Raw genomic sequence first — 25,873 nt, 5'->3', positions numbered from 1 at the left:
GAGATGCTACACCGCTAGTTTACTAGACCTACTTATGTCTCATGTGGTACTCAAAGTCCACATCTTCAAGGGTAGAATAATTTTCTGCTGCGTATGATCCTGGAGCAGGTGGTGCGAGGGTCGGATTAGAGAAACCGGGAGCACGTGCATCAGGCACTGATATATCCATACTATTGTGGTAATTCTAAAAGTATTGCAACTCTAAGTAATTTGTAACACAATGACTAATAGACAATCAATACATTTATCTAAAAAACAATATCTAGCTAATGGCCAAATATTGTGCGCTAGTGAAGTTCATATCACAGTTTTATTATATCCCCATTCTGCTTTCCTTCATGCAAACAACCCTTCCTGACTGCATACGAGTGAGAAGAAAGTTGATCAAGAATTTCATAGAAAAAACAAAACAATTCTTCATGTAATTATCACAATTTGACAAGACTTACAAAATTTTTATCATTAATACTTGAAAGTAAAGCTGCACAATGATCGCGTTAATTAAACGATTAACGCGATCAATACAAATAAACGATTAACTGAGTTGAACCAATTAATCTTTAAATAAAATACAACCGGGGTGGTGATCATGATGTGGTTCCTTAGAGTTGTTCAATATAGAACACTAACATAGCAGGTTACCACCAATTAATTTACTAACAAATAAATTTTATGACAAGCAGCACTTTCTTACCAATTATATGCAACCATAATTATTTTGCACTCAACTATGAAAACACCAAGTGAGTCGCTATACAATACAATGTGCAAGCACCGTGCCGATCTATTCCTGCTAGCCGTAAGCGGCCACGTTGTTAGCTGTTCAAACATGTTTTTAGGTAATAGCAACAAAAGCAATTTTAGTATTATTTAATACATGTATCTCAGTCTATTTCTAGTTTATTTTTAAAAACGTTATGAAGTAAATTATACATGTATTTTCATTTTTCAAAAAATCACAATCATATTTCAGCTTTAGAATATTAGTAATATAAGATTGACACTTTATTGGAACATGAAAGTAGAAAAATATCTTCCATACTAGCTAGCGCATTTCCATACGTTGTTGGAAGCGTAAACAAGAAAGCGAAGTGCACTAAATGCCAGAAAGAATTTGCCTACCACCACAGCACATCAGCATTAAAAGATAATTTAACTAATTCTCATCCTTCCACGCAGAAATCAGCACCAGCTGTCGAAGACAATTTTTACTACTGCTGTCCCCTGCGAGTGGTTATTCTCTAAAGCTGGCAATATTGTATGTAGGAAGAGGGTATCTCTTTACTTGGATAATGTGAATAAACTGCGCTGCCTCAACTCTTGGCTGACTTAATTATAGACTTTCATAGCCTGTTTTCACACTTGTAATAATTATTACATTGTAACTTATGTACTTTGTACATAACATGTACTCCTGCTAACAATTGTCTCAAATATAATTAATTTATATGTAGCTGTATTATTTGTTTTTGAACATGCAGGTTTTTGCTAGATTACTTCCAAGATTAATCAAAGATTAACTGGTTCAGACCAGTTATTAATCGCGATTAATTCTTATAATCGTTGTGCGGCTCTACTTGAAAGAAATATTGAAATGTTTTAGTCCCATGAGCTGATCAAATAAAAGGTAGCTGAAGAGACTTATATCCACGGTTTAGCGATTTTAGTTCTTTGTATTTTATAGGCCTCCCGTTCCCACCAACCTTAGGTCGTACTTCCTCAGATTTGTTCGAGCCATTATATTGAATAGTATCATCTTGATTCTCATATTAGTGTTCTATGATGAGATGCAATCTTCATATTAGTGTACTAAGATGAGATGCAAGCTTTCATGAAGATAAATGAAAAGGAATTCTAGAACTTAAAGACAGCAATCAATAAATATATAGTTGACCAAATATTACTAATTACAAAGATAAATATGAATAAATATATTCTTATGCGCAGTCAAAGACTCAAAAACCTGCTTTTCAGAAGGACAACCAGACATGAGATAGTACCTATTTAAAGCATTAAAATAACATGGTTTCCAACTATGTCAATTTACTGGATGCAATCTCATTACCAATTTTTATAAAAAAGCTCAGTCAGGAAAAAAACTTGTAGAACTTAGAAGAGTTAGGTTAATACATATTTAAACCATTTAGCCTCAGTTACTTTTCTTAATACAAATTATTCCTTGAAAAATATGTTATCCAAACTTTAATTACAAAATACTTCATCCTCTTTCCAATATCCATCATAAACGGTAGTTAGGTACTACGATCAAGTAGCCAAAGACAATTACATGTATATAGTACTTTAGAATGCAACTATTCAGAAGTCCTAGGTTACATTGTGGTCTGTTTTGCTTCTTTGGCTATGCGGTTCTTTGTGGCTGTGAGCTAATTATGGCGTTTAACTTAAAACAATTTTTAGTTATTAAAATTGAACAGTGGTGATGTGAATAGGTCATGGAAAATAGTTCATAGGTTTTGGAATCATGGCAGATATGTTGGAGAGGTGGGGCATGATACCAGCGAAGAGGGATACAGTGAAACTGTATCCCTGTATGAGGCTCCTTGTGTTGATGCATGCTGTTGTCAATGTTGGTAGAGGCACATTAAACTGTCGGTTTGGATATGCGAGGTGCAGACTTGACTCACGAAAAAAAACCATAAATTCAGGTACTTGAGAAACAGTTTTTGTCAAAACTACCACACTTGTTACTGTTTTACAAACTGTTGATGAACAAGAAAGCAATTATTCATAAAAAGTTAAAAACTCAAATGAAATGCATATTTGGATAAAAATGAGGATCTAAGGAAAAACATTTACTTTAGTAGCTGTTAATGGTTTGAGAGAATGCTGGTTGCATACACAATCGATGGAATAAGTTAGATGGGATAGGTTTAACATATACTCTTATAGCCAAAAAGCTTGCAAGAAAATCTGACACCATACTAGCAAGTACAAAACGTGGTAATGTTATTCACATTTTGGAGGTAACAAACATTGTTCCTGGTGAAACTTGTAGCAAAGCCAATGATGTTAACCGCTTCTCATGCTTTAACTTGGGTTGCGAATAAGTAGATGTTACCATATTTTTCAGGCTAAAAGACGCACCAGATTACAAAATGTGGGATCATTTATTGTGTCAATTTCTGTCCCTGTCCACATATAAGGCGCTTCAGATTATAAGACGCACTAAGTCAAACAAAACATTTGTTGGATAATTCGAAGTTTATTCAGCTAATTCATAATGACTCTTCAATTTGTTCAGTTGGACTCAAAAAATACAAAACCGTTGTTCAATTGGAACACAGAAAAGGTAGCGCATTTCGGTATTTTCAGGAACTTTTTAGTACATCATTTATTTACCTACATATCTTTGAAACTCTTCACTTTCAGTGCCTGAGTGAAGCAATTGGGTAATTTCGATGTCAAGCAGGCCGAGATCCTGCTCGTCATTGTCAGAGCCAGTATCACTGCCCTATTCAAAAATAATTTAAGCCTTTGCGAAAGCTCTAATGATACTTGAGACCAATACCTTAGCCAAGGCATTGACAATCCATTGGCAAACAGTGGCATAACTTGCCAGCCGTTGCCTCCATGTCTTGGTGAATGTATGTTCGTCCACCTGTTATCTAACGCTTCTGTGCAGCTCACAGTTAAACTTTAAAAGACTCGCTGATGCCAACATTTTCGGTGATTCGTTCATAGCTGACAAAATTGTTGATAGCAACAATCAACGAATTGGAGACAAGTCAAAATCTCGACTGGTATAATGAAGTCTATGACAAGGATGGTGCAAGCACCAGTTGCGATCACATGAGATTGACTGCATAACTCGAGCATGTGGTCAGTGGTAGATGAGGACTAGAAATAGCGCCAGTTCAGATAAGCTCCCACTACAGTGAGAGTATAGCAAAAATACTTTCACAGTAGGCAAAGCTGAGTTTGTAGAGGACCCTTTAAAGATGTGTTCAAAGATTAGCACAAGGACATCCTAGGGGACTGAGGTCTCGAATCAGCAAAATGTGGAAGGTTTGGGTGATAGCTTTATTAAATTTATTGGTGAAGGTGAGTTCCCTAAAAACCTCAAGATTGAAGAAAGAAAAGGTAGGTTTCTTCATTCCTTTCAATATTAGGTGTGTTTTACATTGTATATGTACGCCTAACCAGCCTGAGGGAAAGAAAGGCCAAGTAACATATGAATGCATTTGTCCATGCGCCTGGTTGTGTTGTAGGAACTTGGCCGACAAGCAACAGGCTGGCTTTGGAGAGGTCACACTTTTATCTACATATTGGCATTAGGAAAGCGACACCTCTGTCTACATGAAAGTATAATTCTAGCTATACCTACAGTGAGGTACAGACAAGAGCTTTTTTGCACTGCTGAACACTGCCGAGTGAGTCAACACAACAAATAGATCTTCTGTTTTCATCTCAAACCAACGCTAGTAGAAATGTTACTCAAGCATAGAAGTGATAAAACTTAAAATATCTGCAAGGAGTAAAATTATGACATTTAAATGGCAGTACTGGAAATCCCAGTTTGTCCCATCACAATGCGCCTAATTGTAATGAGATTTAGTTTCTGTACTACATGTATAATGACAACACGAAAGTTTCCAACCTATTTTGAGACTGTGTGATGCATTGCACACATTGGAACACTTTTATCACCTGTCCGACAATGAGCGTTTTGTCCTACGGAAAGGATGGCTTGTATCCTAACAATACATAATACATAAGCAATAAGCGACAACGATTTGGCATCAAGCTTTATGCTCTGTGTGAAAGCACAACAGGCTATTTTATATATAGATATATATATATAGATATATATATATATATATACGTATTCCAGTGAGATGAACGCCAAGCTGTCTTATGAAGCTCAAAGTATGTTGTGTAGCGAGAAGCGCGTTCTCTGGCTTATCGAGATAGCAATTCTCTGACTCATGAAGTGACTGCTAGACAGAAGATACTCAATGCATACAGACTATTGGTACATGTCGGTTCAACTGGCTAACAATCTGTACCAGCACAGATCTACTCCTTTGACAGGCAACATTAGAGCTAATCAAATACCTGCAGATCTAAAAAAATATTTAGATTTGGTGAAACAACTGTTAAAGCAAAACAAAGTAAATATTCTTCTTATCAAATTCAAAAACAAAAAGAAATTCATATTCTAACCACTGAGCAGACCCATAAGAAAACGGAGAGCAAGCCAGGTACTTTCAAAAACTAACAAGTAGCAAAATATAAAAAGTCATGGAAGGAGTGGAATTAGTTGACAGAATTGAAGAGTGGTACTATGTGGAGAGGAAAATAAATAGTATAACAAGTTATCCTTTCATATGCTCTTAATTGCTACACGCAACGCTAATGCGCTCGATAAAACAGCTGGTGATAGGAAGCCATACGCTATATTAGGTAATGAAGGAAATACTCTCAGAATAGCTATTTTCTGCTTAACTGCAAATGATGTCATCCTACCAAGAATTAAAATTTAGTATAGCTTACTGAGAGGCTTTTCCTCGGTTGCGTCCAAAGACGTTAAGTGGGTCAAAATCTTGAAAAATGCTACCGAGTGTGTAAAAATAAGCCCACAAAAGCAGGCTCTATACTTTGGCCCAAAATGTCCATCACAGCCAGGTCTGTGCCTATGGACATGCTTCAGGGTCTACCACGCTAAAGTTAAATTTTGGTGCACACTCCTCGGCTAGACACCTATCTGTAAGCATATGTACTATGCGTAACAATAAATAAACCTTAACGATTTAAATTTTTAACGAAGGCCTTTTCACTTATTGCTAACCGTTAAAGCTGCAAATTTTTGTAAACCTTCTAATTTTATGTTGTTACGCTTGAAACTGCACTGCTTCACTTCATGTTTGTCCATTGATAAGAAACTATGCTCAGGCGTGTTTGGTCTGATATTTTACTTCAGCAATACCAATTTAGGTTTTTTGTGTCAAAATACAACTAGAAATTCCACTGTCATACAGCCCACGACCAAAGTAATAATGGAAAAAAGAAAGGGTACTGTTGGTTGTTGAAAAAGTATTTCTCAGCAGGAATTGACAGAGTATAATGTAAATGAGACTTGTTTGAGATGATATAAAATAAATTTGAGGGAGCACGACTCTAAAAAGGCGCAACAGAAATAACAGAAATGTAACAGAAATAAATATTAATAAAATAAATAATTAACTATCTCAAACTTATGTTTTACAATAATAAAATAAATATTTATTCAAGCTGTAGACCTAAACTGCTGTAAGTAATTAAACTAACAACAGCAATAATGAAATATGTTTATTATATCTTTGAAATGCAATATTAAAAGTAAAATATATTGTAATATACAGTTTGAAAGTTGGTTGTGTTGAATCTAGAACGGTTTTGATAGCGATATGTAACAGAAATAAATATTAATAAAAAAAATATTTAACTATTTCAAACTTATGTTTTACAATAATAAAATAAATATTAATTCAAGCAGTAGACCTAACCTACTGTACGTAATTTAACTAACAACAGCAATAATGAAATATGTTTATTAAATCTCTTATTATATTGAAATGCAATATTAAAAGTAAAATGGCAAGCTGCCGTGTAATACACAATTTGAAAGTTGGTTGTTGGTTAAAATAAATATTAATTCAAGCTGTAGACCTAAACTACTGTACGTAATTTAACTAACAACAGCAATAATGAAATATGTTTATTATAGCTCTGAAATGCAATATGACAAGTAAAATATATTGTAATATACAGTTTCAAAGTTGGTTGTGTTGAATGCAGAACAGTTTTAACAACGATATGTAACAGAAATAAAAATTAATAAAATAAATATTTAACTATCTCAAACTTATGTTTTACAATAATAAAATAAATATTAATTCAAGCTGTAGACCTAACCTACTGTACATAATTTAACTAACAACAACAATGCCAACAATAAAGAAATATGTTTATTATATCTCTGAAATGCAATATTAAAAGTTAAACGGCAAACTGATGTGTAATATACAGTTTGAAAGTTGGTTGTGTTGTGATGAATGTAGAATGGTTTTGACAGCGATATGTAACAGAGAGCAAGCGTTGGCATTTACGCGTCTGGAAGTTTTATGCAAACTGGAGTGAAATAAAGAAATATTCTTGTCATAAAAGGGCGTTGTAGTAACGCCCTACCTTGTAGATAAGATGTAAAGAAATCTGGCTGATGTTCTAGATAATTTGAAAATCCTTCGGTAATTGGACAAAAACGTAGACTGATAAACTGTGTACCACATTTTCGTACCTGTAAATCTACGCCTCAAACAGTACACAGTAAACAGTAAACAGTTCTACTATCTGTCGCACGGCTTTATTGGCGTTTCGTAGGTCAGTCGAAACTATTAATAAACCAAGCTGTTCAAGCGTTTTGTGGCGATTTGTGACAAGACTTTATCGTTCTATTCTCTGTCGCTCGGCGTTTCAATTTCCGGTCTCAACTTTTATTAAACGAAGCTTTTCAAGCGTTTTGTGACGATTCTCGTCCTAATAAATCTGTCTATTTATGTACAATCTGATCAGATGGGTTAGTTTTAGGAATTTGCGGTAACCTTTCAAAGGCTTGGTAACATATTTAAATAGGTTTATATGCGTTTTGTATCATTATTATACTTAAACGACTTTACTGGAAAATAGTTAAATTTGTTGATAGGATTTCGTTGCAAGGGTTTGGTGACGGCCGTTAACGGATAATTTTTCGGGAGTTGTATGCACATGTGCATTTATCATAATTCTCCCAATCAATCGTTTCACTCTTGTTTGGTCGTGGGATAAAAACATATTAAACGATATAATGTTAATATTAAACGATATAAAAATGGATATTTTAAACAGCTGTTTACTTTAAATAAGGTACTGTCATAAGTCACAAATTGTTGCGATTCTTCAAAGTCAGTTAGCTTAATTGGGATCGGATTGTAATGTGGTATATAAGTTCACTAATGCCTTGTCTATGCTAACTCTTGAGTATTTAGACCGAGTGTTTAGGACTGGAAGTCATGATATGGGAGGGCCAGAAGCGCGGGAAAGTTGAAAAATGACTCCTGAAAAGAGGACTTCTGAAGGCTACTGACTCACTTGACAAAAATACACCAACGCAACCGCAGGATGACGGAACTAACACCTCACGTGAGAACATTACATGGTGTCAGGGGTAGACAGTAAAGGGCCCATATCGAATTAAATGTGCTGAAGTTGAAAGTGTAAATAAGTTTGAGGCTTACATAAGCGTACTTGCTAATTGCTTTTAATTAATATTATTGTTATAAAATAGCATCACTGAAAGCTTGGAGGTGCGAATACCACCTTTAAAACTTGAAGAAAATTCTGAGCTAGAATGTTGAAAACATTTTATTTTGCATTTCAAAATAGCACCGATCAACTAGAACCTTTTCAGCTAGAACCTTGTCATAAATTAAGAATGTTCTAGCTCTTCTTTTACTGATGTACAGAAATTGGAGTCATCATGGAGCGGCGTGGAAAAAGGAAAGGTAGAGAGGAATTTAGACTTTAGAAGAGGGAGGCTTTTATTAAATACTATAAGTTTGGCAGGCTACAAAATACTTACTAAATGGAAAATCCCATTTCATTTAAGGACCTTGTCGCAAGAGTCGACCAACAGTTTACATGTAGACAGAATCTTTTCATAACTAAACACAGAATTCTCATGATGGAACAAGTTTCATTCGAAAACGTAGAAAAATGTTTTAGTTGTGTGACAAAGGCCATCACTTTTTGTAAATTTGAAGGACTAGTGGACGACATGACACTTCAGCTTGAAAGCAAAGGTTTACATAACAATAAGTTACGTGAAAATCAGTTAGCAACTGATAAGCTTGATATTGTAAAGGAAACTGCCCGTTCCTTTAGTCTCCACAAGACAGTCAATTAGTTAAACATCAAGTGTTAGCCACCAGAATATATATTTGATCAATATCCAGTGTAGATAAATATACATGTATGTCAATGCTACAAACAAATGAACATGCATGCAAAGAGCATGTGGGTAATATGACTCTACTGCGATGATCTTGACAGGCTCATTTTACATGTATATGCTCCTTATCACGATAGGCTTTGCCTCCTGCTCATCATTTCCTGTCATCTTCCTTTGTGATGTAACTTGGTACGCTTTGTGTATGGGATTTAGCTTTCATATTTAAACCATGTGGCTGGTTTATCCGTGCCGAGTATAGCCAAGGTAGCTGAGCCGACTCTTTTGTTCATAACAGCTGGGATGGCTCTGGCTGTGCCGATTTGATCCTGTTAGACGAGCTGGCTATCGCGCAATCACTTGGCTTATAATGCATTTCACTACTTCAAGACCTTTTAGCCAGAATGCTCGGTGTTAGTGTCTGGCTGCCACACCAATATAGCAAAAGCCCGTAACATTTGCCACCTATTTGTTACAGATGAGGAATCTAATGACTTTTTTACTGAGTAGACAGAGACAGTAGTTGCTGCAGTTGAAAGGAAAGCGTCAAATAGCAAAACCGAATGGAGGTCACGCGAATACTTTGTATGTACACCAACTAGTCCCTGGTGCAGATTTCCAGATAAGAGATGAAGAGAAGCCAGAACAGAGATTACTTGCTATAAATGTAGTTTTTTAAAAGAGATATAGCAAAAAACTGCAGAAACAAAGGGAAAAAATTAGAGAGATAAGAACTGATAACTCCCATATAGACTACAGAAAGGAACCCAAGTTCGAAAAATCCTTCCGACTGGGTAAAAAAAATCAAGTATACAAGATTGAGGCAGAGCTTGAAAAATCTTTTTATCAAGAGGCGTGCTAATGGGATCATGACTATGTTTATGTTAAACACAAGAGCGGATATGACCGTTCTTACAGAAAAGACCGTTAGGAAGAAAAAGCAAGAATGAAACCTAAAAACGTTCTAAGAGACGCTGATGGTCGAAGGTTGCAGGTTGTTTATGAGATGGATCTGGAACTTACTTCTAAGGAAATATCATGCAGACATCCGCTGTTGTGATGAAAGGGGCAACTAACAACCTGTTACGTAGGAACGAGATCTGAATATTATTAATATTTTTAATCATGGTGACGGCATTACTGATATATTTTCTTCTCTTTTCGAAGGTTTGGGTACAGTCGAGGAAGAGTTTCAAATTAAATTGAATCCAGGTGGTTGTCCTTTCAAGTTTTTGGTACCCAGTGATGTTCCTATATGTCTCAGAGAGAAAGTCAAAACGGGACGAGAGAACAGAAAACCTTGGGAGTAATATAACCAATAATAAGCTCAGAGTCTAGAGAGTTGACTTTAATCATTTTTTTTGGCAAATATTGTTTCAACAGAATGCTCTTCGAGATATCTTCGGTACCAAAAAACTGCCAGAGACGATTGTCCAAGATTGTGAGTGGCATCGTAGGAGTTCTATGTCATATGAACAATATTTTGATCTTTGAGTCTAAAGAACAACATGATCTCTGGTTACAGCAGGCATTGGATGCCCTAAAAACAGTCTAACACTGAACAGAAAGGAATATCAGTTTAAAGTGAAGTCTGTTGAATTTTTGGGCCATTTAATAACTGATAGTGCTGAAGAACAGTGGATTAGTGCTGAAGAATATAAGATTGAAGCAAAAACCGATACGGAATCAATTGAAACTCCCGAGGAGCTGAAAAGATCATTTAGTACAGCAAATTACATGCATAAATTCAACTCTAGATTGGCTAAGGTGAAAGCACTAATGAGACAATCGCTGAGAAAAAGAACAATGAGTGGCGCTGGGGACAAGCGCAAGAATAAGCTTTTAAAGATCTAAAGACTATACTGACTACTTTTCTCACATTAGTAAAGTTTGACCTAAATAGACATTACCAGGTTACCGCTGATGCAAATAGAAATGCACTAGGAGCAGCTTTGTTACAAAAAGAGTGAGAAGGATGGTTTTCAGTGTCAAATGCATCAAAACCCTTTCAGATACTGAGAAGAAATATGCTCAAATTGAGAAGGAAGCTTTAGCAGTAACTTGGGCAAGCCAAAAGTTTGACTTTTATCTATTCGGTAGAAACTTTGAAGTGGAAATAGATCACAAATCATTGATTCCATTTTTAAGGGCAAAAGATCTTTCAGACCTTCTGTGATGTGTACAGAGATTCAAATTGAAGCTCATGAGGTACCATTATGCCATCTTTTACAATCAAAGAGCTGTTATGCACATCGTTTAGTCTTTCAACAGCCAGTTATCCTAGCTTCCAAGACATGGATATCAATTTAAAGACGCGTTGTACGTTCAAGATGGACTTGTAATAAGTGGGAAACAAATTGTCACAATTGTCTACAATTTATGAAGGTCACTAGGGCATAGTAAAGTGTAGCAGACGAGCAAGAGAAGCTGTATGGTGAGCTTCTAAAGATGTAAAGCAGCATAGGAAGATGCGAAATATGTTAAAAGGAAAAGTATTACAATGTTAGCCACTAAAACCAACACAAATAGCGGAGAAACCCTGTCAAGAGTTAGGATCTGGCCTGTTCAAGTTCAAGCACAAAATATACCATTTTATAGTTAACTAATATTCACTATTAGACACTATTGACTATTATACCAACTCAAAGAAATTACTTCTAAATCTGATTTTGAAGCTAAAAAAACGCTTTTGCCAGATTCAGTGTTCTTTTTAAACTTTGTACGGATATTGGAGGATGATGCATTGAGTAAATATGCAACTTCTCTGAACCCTACAGGTTAAAACAGATTACAAGCAGCCCTAGATATCTAGAGAGCAATGGATTAGCCGAAATTTCAGTAATAACTGTTAAGAGATTGTGGAAAAACTCAGAAGATTTTCATCAGTCATTAATGATTCACAGAGCAACATATCTTGAATGGGGAATTTCACCCGCTGACCTATTGTCGGGTAGGACCATCTGTACCACTTTGCCTAAAGTGAAGAGATGTGAAAACAGTCTTTTGAATTTTAGGATCAACATTTTAAAACCCACCAGAGGAGAAATTTCGACAAAAGGGGAGCCAAAAATCTCGTGGAACTGGAACCAGAAGATGGGTTAGAACCAAGGACAAGAATGGAACGGAAGGACTTGTAAGTGGGGAAAAAGATGAGCCCAACTCATATCTGGTTGAAAGACAGATGTCAGGTAAAATAGTAATCAGTTGACTATTCTACCTTAACAAACAGGGAGAGACAATTCAGAACAATGAACCATTGGAAACTAATGTAAGTATGATAACAGATCAAACAGGTAACTTGCCTCGTTTCGGTTCTATGAGTTGCTTTCTCGCGCCAGGTAATACTGTGTCGTGAGGTATCTTCTCCTATCATATACTAAAGAATGGCAGTTACAAGGTAACACGCAAAGCAGTTTCCACAAGTGCTAACCAAAAAATAGATATAGCAGAACAATAAAACCCAATCCTGGATATTTCGATTACGCTAAATCAATGGTTTATGAACTGGTGCTGTACAAATGATATTAACATTGATCTTATAAATTGGTTAAGTGGTTTGCAACGCATAGATTAGGAATGTTTAGTTATATTTTTCTCTAACACGATATTTGTATAAGCAGGATGGATTTAATAGTTGAAAATTTGATTGATAAATACTGAGGGAGGAGACAGGATACAACACCAGAGTATTCTACCTGCCAGGAGCTACTCTAGACATCATCTTGGCCAAATCTGTTAGAAAACACCAAGTATCAGACAGGTATATTTTCAACAATCAGGTATACCTGACATGTACTGTAAATGGGAGCATTTTGGTATTTTGCCAGAAGCCACAATACTCATGATTTACCCTCCTCTCAATGCGCCTCATGGAGTGCGGCAGCAATATCATGGAATTAATAAAATGATTACTCAATTGAAAAACACCTGAGAACATTTCTCATAATTTTCAGCGAGACCACAATATGAAGTAAAGAGCATAATTTGTTAAGCTATTAGATGGAATTCATTCCACATGGCAGGAATTTTCAAGAATGGACCGACTTCTGGAGGATGAAGTAGACACCTCCACCTTTCTGTGTTGAAGTTTCCAGAAGAGACTTGAAGATATTTGGAAAGAAAAAAACAAAAAGCAGAGAAAAAAGACGGGAAGATCTTAACAAAAAAATTGTAGTTTCCATTGAAGGTTCAAAATCATCTCGGGGGTTGAGCAACTCTTGCTTACAAAGAAGCATAAACTGGAAGAGCTCAAGGAAAAGTTGGATAGGAAAGAAAAAGCCATATAATATGAATGCATGGAGGAAATAAGAGAGATCTTGGCGGTAGTCAAGACTTGTACTCAGAAAATACTTAAGACTTCTACTCAGAGGATACCTAAGACTCCTACTCAGAAGATACGTAAGACTCCTACTCCGAAGATACCTAAGACTCTTATTCCGAAGATACCTAAAACAATTACTCAAAATATATCAAAAACTCCCACTCAGAAGATACTTACGACTCCTACTCAGAAGATTATCTAAGACACCTACTCAGAGAATATCTAAGACTTCTACTCAGAAGATACCTAAGAATCCTACTCAGATGATACCCAAGACTCCTACTCAGAAGATACCTAAGACTCCTACTCAGAAGATATCTAAGACTCTTACTAAGAACATACCTAAGACTCCTACTGAAAAAATAACTAAGAGTCCTACTAAGAAGATACATAAGACTCCTACTCCGAAGTTACCTAAGACTCCTACTCAAAAAATACCTAAGAATCCTACTTAGAAGATACCTAAGACTCCTACTCAGAAGATACCTAAGACTCCTACTCAGAGGATATCTGAAACTCCTACTAAGAAGATACCTAAGACTCCTACTCCGAATATACCTAAAACTTTCACTCGAAAGATACCAAAAACTCCCACTTAGAAAATATCTAAGATTCTTACTCAGAAGATAGTAAGACCTTTACTCGAAAGATTCCAGCAACTCATGTTTGTTCTGCTACATAAGAGCTGTAAGACAGACAAAAAAAGTTCATGGTGCCGGACAAGTCGTGCCCTGGCACTAGGAATATAAGAGTTAATGTTCCTCGAAGAGTGTACTTCTGTTGGACAGGGAGCTCTTATAAAAAACAGCAATTGTAATGTAGTTTATATGTTCACTAATGCATGGGTCTATGTCTATGCTAACTTTGAGTATTTAGACTGAGTCTTTAGACTGGAAGTCATCATATGGGAGGGCCAAAAGCGCGGGAGAGTTGAGGAACGACTACTGAAGAGAGAGGAAGGACATTTGAAGGCTACTGACTCACTTAATAAAAATGCAAGACTGCAAGAGAACGCTACTAAGGCCTCAGGTGAGAAGTCTATAGAACAGGCTAACGACCAGATGTGGCAAGTTAAAGCTGCTTACATCATTTTACTGCGTTCAGGAGCTGCATTTGTTCTTACGGTTACCATTTCCTGTAAATTAGCAACACAACTTGCATGACTGAGCACTTGTATTAGAATCACCCACTGAACGCATATAGTATAAGTATATAAGAGAACGGAAAAGAGGGTTATGCAATCGCACAAAAAGAACTCAGAGGGAAGGTATTACATCACAGTTACTCAAAGTATCTAACTAACCCAAGAAGCAATTACAATGCACTGAAACCACAAAGACCTACACCGCACATTCACTCACAGCTAATTTCCAGCACAAATGATAATAACCTAATGATTTCAGACAAGAGTAAGACAACAACAATAAGACACGATTATAATATGACACATACACTCAATTATGGATACACACAACTACATTCCCCTGATCTTTATGATCACTAAACTAAACTAGAAAATCAGCTAACAAAGCAGAGGATTTACGCTCTAATGGGTCGTGATGAACTAACCCTAACAGCATTATCACTAGCATCTCCAGGGTTATGTTCATCACTACCTAATACTACTGTAACTGTCAGACTCTACAGTAGTCTGACAGTGACAGCGCATAAGAATATGTTTACCAATACCTACAACAATAAAATCAAGTTAAGAGTTGAATGTAAAACTAATTTATAAATAAATAATACAAAGTGGTGAAGTGTTGTTTTATAACTGTATATAAGGTTGTCATGATACTGTGCTGCTAACCTTGACCTGTTCAGACATGCGCATTGGACATATTCTAGAAATACCAAACATGCCAGATTCTATCTGGCATGTTTGGTATTGTACACGATTTTGGCTGTTAGTTGAATTACTGAGAGAGTGTAATAAAGGAATAATGACAAATTAGCTGATTGTTTATGCATACTAATGTGACAATAATCTAACCACAAGCTATTTCGACAATAATAATGGTGACACTTAAGTTATCGGATGTAATTTCAAGATATGAGGATTCCCAAACAAGTGGAGATTTTGCTGACTGGCTAGAAAAAGTAGAGCTGGTATCAAAGATGCAGAAAATCGACGATCTGACAGCATTTCTGCCTTTGTTTCGGAATGGGCCAGCATTTGCTGTTAATAAGCAGCTGGAGAATGAGATTAAGAATGATTACGCGAAGCTGAAGACTACGATGCTTAAGGCGTTTAGAGTCAACTGTTATGCTGCTTACAAGGTAAGTCTGTATATGTATATCTATCTGATTTGAGAAAGCTGGTTAGTCTAATGGGACAGACAGACGAGGACCCTTTGCTGAAGTGTGCGTTTATGACTGGTTTTCTATTGAACATATTTGTTCAACCGAAATTGATGACTTCGACAGAAACCCTGGAGTTAACTGATTTAGTCGCACGGGTGAGGCTGATGCTGTCTAGTGGATCGGGTAGTCAAGCCTGTGCTGTGGGCTACAACCAATATTGACACAAACCAAAACTAAGCTGTTATACATGCGGAGGTTTTAATTTCGCCCGCGACTGTTCATACAAAAAGAAGGTAAAACAGAATAATTGTACTAATATCCGTAAATTCAGAGCATGCTGTATCTGTAAAGATCAGTCCCACAAAACGAGAAGTTGCCCCTAGAGACTTGTGCCAAAACAGGGCCAGCCGGAAAACATGGAAGGGGAAACATCAGCACCGGATGCCTCCCCAGTTGACAATAGCTGATGACGTATTACCATTTATCACTATTAGGTCGAAAAATCAAAGGCCACTAAAAGCTTTGGTTGATTCAGGGTTTCAGAAATCGGTGGTTAGTACGAATATGTGCGCAAATAATGAAAATGTTGCATTACGACTACCACAGATTGTGACAATGCAAAATGGTGAAAAGACACTGTGCATTGATGCAGCAGATGTAGACCTGTTTGTTGATGGGCGGGAGGTAACAAATAAATGCCTGGTAGCACCAGCGCTGGTGTGCAGCGCTGATGTTATCCTTGGGGATGGATATTATCACTAAGATGGGTGGCGTGCTGATTGGTAGAGACAACAGCGTAACCTGGGGCTATCAATGTTGTGCAGCTGAGTTGGTGATCTCAGGTAGAGACAGAGCTTTGAGAGTCAAGGCTGTGATTTTAGAGCTGTATTTGATGGTGAAAAGTGGACTGCAGAGTGGAAACGGAAGGATGGAGAACCAGAGTTGAGAAATACATGTCCAGTATTGATAATAGGTATTAATAGTTATTTGACACTAGTCGCTGCCACAAACTCTTGGGTTAGGTTTGAGTATTTTTTTTAGCTAACGTTAATGCAGTCAGCTTGTTGTCTTTATATTGTCATCAACATATCTGTTTTTCTCCACTGAGCCAATACCACTCCTGGTAAGTTTCCGCTGTCATATCCCGTATGATCAGGTTTTGTATCCTTGTTACTACTATCTAGTATCTACTGTTTTTGCTTTACCTTCTTGTTGGTCAGTTGCAGTTCAGTTGAGCTACAGTGTAGTGGTGCAAGAAATGCTTTGTTATCTGACATAAAATATCTCTAATAAATAAACTCCATAATATTGTTTCTAAAGAACAGTGAGAGTTTTGTAACGAGGTAGAACATGGGATAAAAAATGGTTGGTTGCAGCCATATGATAGTAGTGTGAATGGAAATATTACTGACATAATACCTCTGATAACAGTGGCACAGCCAAATAAACCTAAGAAAGTGCGACCAGTGATGGACTATCGAGAACTTGACCCGTATGCTAGTTTTCCTGGTCAACACACTGCTGTGTGCCAAGAAAAGTTCAGAGCTTGGAGAAAAGGAAAAACTTCAATTCTGGATCTGAAGAAAACTTATCTCCAGGTTCAAATCACAGATGAGCTAAGAATGTTTTAAGCTGTGAAGTACAAGGAGAGATTATATGTGATGACTGTGGGATGGGCTTTAGGCTGAATGTTGTCCCGAAGATAATGCTGAAGATAGTGAGTGCAGTCCTTGCTTTGGATCAAGAAGTGAAAGAAGGGACAGATCCCTATATTGATAATATCTGGGTTAATGAGGAAGTGGAGTCACCAGATAGGGTCCAGAAGCACCTGCACAGTTATGGACTGGTGACTAAAAATCAAGAGAATCTTGCAAAACAAAAAACTCGAGTGCTCGGTCTTCAGGTTGTATGTAGGTCTACAGCAGAGTTGTAGTGGAAGCGAGACCTAAGGCTCATACCTAATTTGAAAGATGCATCTACCAAGCGAGACTTGTTATCTGTTTGTGGCAAGCTAACTGGCCATCATCCTGTAGCGAGCTGGTTACGGATGGCCTGTAGTTACACAAAACGCCCGACGAATGCAATGCAGTGGGATGATGTTTTGCTCTTTTACGTTACAACACTAACCGAAGACTTGACCAAGAAACTTAACAGTCATGATAAGGTGAAGGGAACATGGAGTGTGATGTGTGACAAAGAAGCTGTGGTATGGTGTGATGCTAGTAGCATAGCTAAAGGGTGTGCATAGCAGATAAGGATAAAGCTGAAGATGCATCATGCCTATGGAAGAAGGCCTATGTGGTGCTGGAGACATTGCAATGAAGTGCCATATTGCCAATCCGGTAGTAGATGTCAATGATATCGACAATGAAAATCACATGAAACAAGTTCGTGATAGAAGGCCTCCCCTTAAGGGGCAGATTATAATATTTTTTGATATTATGAAGTGATCTTGAGATCAAGGGGGAATGTGGTTAAGTGTTGTTTTATAACTACACATAAGGTTGTCATGATACTGTGCTGCTAACCTTGATCTGTTCAGAGATGCGCATTGGACATGTTCTTTTGGACACGTTCGGTTTTGCACACGTTTTCGGCTGTTAGTTAGTGGATCACTGAGAGAGCGTAATAAAGGAATAATGACCAATTAGCTGATTGTTTATGCATACTAAAGTGACAACAATTGTAGCATTATCGCAATGTTATAATGTAAGAATAGTGTAGTTCACTATTTACTTGTTTTGTGTTTTCTGTAGTTCATGACACAACTAGTTCTCTTTCGTTTTTGTAACATGGCTTAATAAACATTACAGTTCAATTTATCTGCTCATTTAAATCCGTATACATCCTGTAAAAAATACCTCAACATAATAATCCTACATGGTGGCAGCGAAAAAAAGAACCCATAGTAATGGGGGATGAGTAGGAAGAATCAGCAGCCGCTCCTTAACAGTTAATACTACGATTATTTGCACCCAGACTGAATCCTCCAGATCGGTTCGATTTCTCTGATCCTGGCCAGTGGTCTAAAATCAAGATGGTCAAGGTACAGGGAAGCCAGTAGGCTAGGAAATCAGTCTGAGAGAGAACAATTAAACACACTGATCTATACGTTGGAGGAGCAGGCTAAGGACATTATTCTCTCCAGAGGTATTACAAAGGACACACATGACAATGTCTTACAAGCCTTTGATAGGTACGAGTTCTAAAAGAGGATCCCAACCAAATTCGCATATGCGCCGACTTGACAAACCTAAATCGTGCCGTTAGAAGAGATACTCACCCCAGTGCGTTCGTAGACGCGACACTTGCCAAGATTGCAGGAGCTCAAGTTATGACTAAACTTGACACTAATTCTGGATATTATCAAATACCGCTCTCAGAGGAATCTAAACTGTTAACATTTATCACTCCATTCAGACATTATTGTTACAACAGAGTACCCTTTGGCCTAGTGAGCGCAGGAGATATATTCTAACGCTGCATGAGAGACATCTTGGAAGGACTAGACGAAGTTGTCTGCCCTATGGACGATATGCTTACTTATAATACTGCCAGCAAAAAGGAGCACAATCCCCGGCGTTCGCGACGTACTGGACAGATCAAATCGACAGGTATGACTCTGAACCATGCCAAATGTAAATTCTCAGTCCATTCTCGTCACTCTCATAAATTCTCGTCATTCTCTTCGGACATCACGTCAGCAGCGAAGGCATATCACCCGATCCTGATAGAGATATTCAGGAGTTGTCTGATCCTACAGATAAAACCCAACTACAAAGTTTGCTAGGTTCAATCAACCAACTAAGCAAGTTTTCACCTAGAATTACCGAACTAACCCTACCACTACAGGCGCTGTTAAAGAAAAACACCCCTTGGATGTGGGATATTACGCATAAACAGGCCCTTATGAACCTGAAACAAGAACTCTGTAAAGCACCGTGCTTAGCTTGGTACAATATAGAATTACTGATTATAATCACGTGCGACGCATCAAATGCGAGACATGGAGCAACACTATATCAAATTTAAAAAGAAGGCAATAGACGTTTAATAGCATCTAAATTTAGGTATCTAACTGATACAGAGCAACGCTGGTCGCCTATAGAGAAAGAAGCTCTTTGTATCGCCTGGGCTTGTAGCAAATTCAAAATGTACATTTTGGGTCATGACGTTACAATCGAAACAGACCCTACACCTCTAGTCCCGATACTCAACTTTAAAGTTGTCAGTGATTTGACCATCCGTATACAACATCAACGCCTGAAATACATGAAAAATCATGAAATACATGTCACCACTGTCCACATCACAGGGAAAGCGAACTATGTAGCAGACTTAATATCTCGACAACCAGTAGGAGAACCAATCGATGAAGATGTTAAGTTGTCAAAAGCTATCGAAGTTAATCGCCTACAACAATCAAAAATCCAACAATCGAACGACACCGTCTGTTGCCAGGTCATTGATTTTCTCAGGAATAGATGGGCGACGTATTTATCAGATACTGACACCGCCCTTGAACCATACTGGAATGCTTAAAGTGACCTATATCTTGTTGGTCGTTTAGTATTGAAAAATAACTGATTCGTAATACCCATCTCTGAACGCATGAACATGATGCGACGACTCCACAATGGTCACCTGGGTATTGAGAAATGCCGAGAAAGAGCCCGACAATCAGTTTGGTGGCCAAGACTATCTATAGCAATAGCTGAAATGATCAAATCATATAACATTTGCCAGAAACATCTAACCAAAACAACGAAACCACTATCAACAACCGACTACCCCGATCGACCCTGGCAGTGAGTAGCATCCGATCTCTTCCACTGGAAAGGCCATGAACATTTACTTTTTACTGACTACTATTCTAGATATGTAGAGATCGCCAAACTCGACTCAACAGATTCGCGAACGACTATAACTCATTTGAAGTCCATTTTCGTTCACGACGGAATACCCAAAATTCTTGTATCTGACAACGGTCCACAATACAGTAGCCGGCATTCAACGAATTCGACCAACTCTACGACTTCACACACGTAACAAACTTGCCACATTATTCCCAAGCGAACGGCGAGGCCGAGAGCCATTCAGACTATAAAGAACATTCTTAAGAAAGCTGAAAATCCATATCTAGGTCTACTGGCATACCGTAACACCCCAATCAGAAATGGGAAAACCCCAGTGGAACTGCTCATGAGTAGACGATTACGATTAGACTTACCTGTCCATCCCTCGACACTACAACCGAAGCTCGCTTATCATGCTGACATCAGAGCTGTCAACTCTCCCGGATTTTGTCGGACCCCGCCAGAATTGAGATTCACCTCTCACAAAAATAAAACCTCCTGGTAAACTCCCAGATTTATGTTTCGTGCTCAAAGATAAAATACCGAGCCATTTATTTATCAATTGCTATAGCATTAACGCGATGCGCGTAATCAAATGATAATGAGAGATTCGTTGTATCGCCAAAGACATTTTCTTATGGCTTCGTGCATAGAATTATCAGTCGGTAATTTTATGGCCTTTGAACTAGGCACTCGAACATTTCAGAACACTCATTTTTCGTAAGCTTCCGTGGTCACATGATGGCCACCTAGGTCCAAGCAAAGATTTATGCCGTATGTATAGCCCTTTGGGTGGGCATTTCCTATGGCCTTGAAATTTTTCTTGTTTTCAAGTCGCGAGATGCGATCCGCCATCTAGTCATATCCAAAAAAGTCAAGTATGCATCAAAATTTAAACCGGGAGGGACCGAAGAATGGCCCTTGATTGCATCAAGCACTAAGGGTAGTTGGGAAGTAAGTTAAGCATAATTTTAGAGCTGAAATACAATGTTAACCTGCCTAGGCCCAGGGCTGATACTCTGAAAGAAACACCAACCTGGATAGGCCCAGACTTGGATATTGTACCCCCAATTACCTGGTTGGTCAATTTGAATTTGGATATTGTACCCCCAATCACCTTGTTGGTCAATTTGAAATACACCCCCTAAACACTGGGAGTTCCCTAAAGGGCGCCCAGGTTCCACGCCCTGCTAAACATCCAATATGATTCATACATTAATAAAGCAGAAAAAAACCTACAAACAAAATTCTCAATTTTTTTTAAATATGTTTTTATTTCGGATTTTTCGTTTTAGTATTGCAAAAACGATCGTTTTTCTTCTGCAAATGGCTTATTTTTGCTGCTAACAGAGACCAATATATTTTAGTTTACTATTCGTAAAAAAATTAAACAAAAAAGCAATTAGCTAACCATAAATCAATTTATAAAAACCGTTTGTGTGGCGACATAATAGTCGCTCTGCCCACTATCCTCAGTATCGCAAAACGACAAAATGTCGCTAAGGCTGCAAAAGGGTTAATAAAACTGATTCCAAACATCAACCATCAGATCATCATTTTCATTTACAAAGGAAAAAATAATGAATATCAATGAAAGAAAAATCATATCATTCGTTCTAAGTATATTGCTAAAGGGTTGCTAAGATGATGCAGTGTCGACTGTCTCTTTTCCCTTCCTTTCTCGTCAGCAAGCATGCAGATTTTAATGCATTCTGCATTAAAATGCAAACTGGGATTTTGGTGCAATTTCTTGGTATTACTTTTGGCTGAATAAAAGCATTGGCCCTTTTACTGGCTTGGCTGTGAAAACCCCCTAAAGGAGCAAATTCACTGACAGTGCACCATGGTCTGAAAACCCCCCTAAAACGTGATTTTGGGCCGAACCTAATGGGCCTTTTAGGGGGGAGTATCAGCCCTGGGTGCCTAGGTCCCATTTAAAAACTTTTCCGCTAGCACGAGGCTTTAGAGGCTAATTTCTCCCTCATTTGCATAGCACTAGGTTGACAGGTCTGGTTGACATAGCTTTCCGCGAACTCATTTATAAGGAAAACATGAAGCTCTTCCAACATGAAAAGTTCTTCCAACAGCAACTCGAGTTCAACAACTCAGCTTGGGAACATCTCATTCTTTTATTTTCTCTAGCTATATTTTTTATATGGTATTTTTTGTTGCATCATTAAACGTCGTTGACATAATTTCTATGTTTGTTATTTTCGGTGTTCATTCAGTTTCGTGTCAGGTTCTAGAAAGAGAATTCTTTTTCATTTGAGAAAGAAGTGGCCTGGCCCCCACATAGATTGTTTTAGTTTGCTTTTTACATTCTACAATTTTTTGTCTCTTTATATTTATAGAAATAAATATGCGCAAATATCGCCAATATATATAATTGAAATTTGTATATATATTTAAATTATTATTATTAAATTTCTGTACATGTTCTGTAAATGATACACCCCAATTATTCACTTTGCCTTTTTACAAACCCGTGTTAGTTTTGCGTAACACAACTCGAGTTCATCAAAAACCCAGGCCGAGTTCTTTAAACAGCAACTCGAGTTGTACACCTCGAGTTGTGAACACGCAACGCACTATAAGGCGCTATAGGTTGTAAACAAATCATTACTAAGCTTAACAGCGATTAATAGTGCTTTTGCACTCGATTGTTTCAACAAAAGTTTTTGGTGCCACAAAGAGTAGCAGTACTAGCAAAATTCATGACGATACAACAAACGGTAAATATACAAATTTTGCAAGTTAATAAAAACTGTAAGAACTGCGCGGTATCCATACCATATACAAAATCATCCAGCGGATATAAATAAGAAAAAAACGCAAGTTCATATTCCACATGGATTATTAATTATACTATATACCATTTTAATTAGTCCAAGCTTTGTTTATAGCGGTGAGTAAAATCCAGCCACCAGCACTGCGGCGCTAACAGTTCCTGATCCTTCGTCGAGCTATACGCATGGGCACTACGAATATGTAAATGCTTTTGTGATAGTGGTTGACCTAGGACTAGTCTGGTTGTCACAAATAATTTTTGTGTCACTTTCTTCACTAGATCGAAGCATCTGCTAACTTTTTAATCACATTTACCAGTAATAATATTGTTAAGCAGTGATGATTAGTTATTTAAAGGGTGAGTAGAAATACACAAACAATTCTTTTCTTACGCCATGTGTAGTTACCCAAATCAACCAATCATCTCTACAGACAAAAATCTTGTTTTTTTAATACGGCGGCCCAGGGATAGCAATTAGGCACTTAGTCTGTTTTCGGTATCCTTCGGTTGAAACTGTTTGTTGTATAATCGAGTTGGTGGGCCCCAGACTACGCTAATGTCTGAGGCCATTGAACTCAAAGCCCCTGGAATGACAAAGGTCATTTGCGAGTACGGAAATTAGGCCGACGCCATGTTGAGTTAGCGTTCGAGTAAATTTCATTGTGTTCAATGTGAAAAAGAAATCTAATTTCAGATTTAACAGCTATGGAAGATCACGAATACACCGCTAAATCAAAAGAACAGACTACTGAGATTACTACTAGTAGTACTAATCTTAGGTTAGTACTTTGCAGTATTTCTGCAATTTGTTTGTTATCATTTCTATTGAAATAATCTCATGGATGCAATCCATTTTTGATCCATGCTTGATCAAGAAATTTCTATTAAGCTTTATGCCCAAGATGTGTGTGAATGATTTTAAGTGAAAATTGCCACATTTTCATTTTACATAGCAATATGGTAGCATTTTGACCTATTTGATTTTCGTTTATTTTATTAGCTGTATAATTGTTGTATCTTAGGTGTACTATGTTTATGTGAATAAGACATTCATTTTTGTTGATTTCATGTAATTTTTACAGATGGTGCTTTTGTTTAGGTGGTTGGAATAATAATCCTACCGTTACTCAGTTTAATGCTTCCTTTCACAAACTTATCAGCAGATGTGGTACAAAATTAGATGTTGGTAAGACAGGTAATGTTACTGCTCAGAACGAGATTCTCATCATACAGGCTACTCCAGAAGTTGATCAGTTTATGGAGCTTACAATGATTTCAGGTGTCAAATTTCTGTTATAGGTAACAGTAAAGTCTATATAGCTGGCTACGTTGTGCATAAGCTAACTAAGGTGCTGTCACGTGACATTGGCCGTCAGTTGCTGGTTACCACTAAGTCAAGTATCTAGTATCGACATCTCTATAATCTACTCGAGCCACAAAACAATGGAGGATTGGTGTGTCCATCAGACGGTGTCACCAGGATCCAGCAGATCGATACTTTCATATTAATGCAAAGCCAGATCCACTCCATTGTGTGCTGTATGTTATCATTAGTGTAGGATCTAGTGATGTGCTATGCCTAGGGAAACACCTTATGGATACGGCAGATGGCATATTCAACCACTGCTTCATTGATAAAAAATACAAATCTTCTTTTGCACAGTTTCTGTAAGGTGTATGTATAAGTTTAATCAACTGGTTACACTAATTCCTGCATTTCCTTGTTTGCATTATTTTGATTATCCTCTATTACAACTGTTTTTAATTTCCGTTTAGTTGTTGCAGTAGGTTATTTCATTTTTTACAGATACTGTATTATACATATCATACATTTATGAGCTATTATCACTTCAATCTTGAAAACGGTTTTTGTTTTGGCAGCATATGTGTTGTTTTTATCGAAATACTTCATGTGCTAAGTTTCCCTTAATATGGTTTATGTATATGTAATATAATTTTTAATATAATGGAACAGTTGTTATTTGCCTGCATATATCATTTGCTGGGTTTATGGATCTGTAATACAAAAGTTTGTATGAATAATATGGTCCACGAACATCTATTTTACATATACTTATCATCTACTATATCCCATTCCATATAATATAAATAAGGGTTTCTTCTATCAGGGCACTCTAAATGTTGTGTAGGAGGAGTTTTCATTAGCACCTAGGTATAAAATAACTATTCAACATGTACGTTTCTGTCATTTTTCACTGTTTGTTTACAAACGGAACTTGTACACGATTAGCTTTCCAATATGGCGCATGCATTACGTGTCGTTATCAATGTAAAAGTTACGTGTTAACATTCCATGGGTTTTAAGTTTAATGGTCTGAGGGGTCACGGCAGTTACAAGTGGTATAGTGACCACATACCTGCCAACTCTCTCGCATTGGGCGTGTGACTCGCGCAATTACCCCCATGCCTCGCGCGTATCACGCTCGTGTCACACAATTACCCCTTTTACCCAAGCAAACCTGTTTTTTGCCCCAACATGCAAGTAGTAATTATATACTTACTACTAATAAACAACTATGTATAACACGTTTGTGGCATTCTCATCTATCAATAACTTCCACCTCCACGACGTGTAGTGTCCATATGGAGTTATATTGTCT

General features: G+C 37.3%; 1 protein-coding gene across 2 annotated transcripts in view; it reads right to left on the bottom strand.

Annotated features, from left to right (window-relative positions):
- Positions 1–23,668, bottom strand: part of LOC137385535 (caspase-7-like) — a 32,588-nt gene extending 8,920 nt beyond the window's left edge. Inside the window, exons 1-2 of one of the 2 annotated variants that reach the window (XM_068072013.1) lie at positions 23,567–23,668; positions 33–184 (exon numbers count right to left, since the gene is read on the bottom strand). In XM_068072013.1, the coding sequence (XP_067928114.1) occupies positions 33–169 (137 nt within the window). In that variant the 5' untranslated portion in view covers positions 170–184; positions 23,567–23,668. Of the gene's footprint in view, positions 1–32; positions 185–23,337; positions 23,458–23,566 lie in introns of those variants that run through there. The other variant, XM_068072012.1, reaches the window with a different exon arrangement.
- Between the last annotated feature and the right edge of the window lie 2,205 nt (positions 23,669–25,873).

This window comes from Watersipora subatra, chromosome 1 (assembly GCF_963576615.1).
Source record: "Watersipora subatra chromosome 1, tzWatSuba1.1, whole genome shotgun sequence".
Taxonomy (NCBI): Eukaryota; Metazoa; Bryozoa; class Gymnolaemata; order Cheilostomatida; family Watersiporidae; genus Watersipora; species Watersipora subatra.
The sequence above is the reverse complement of the archived record's forward strand: the minus strand, read 5'-3'. Positions and strand labels throughout refer to the sequence as shown.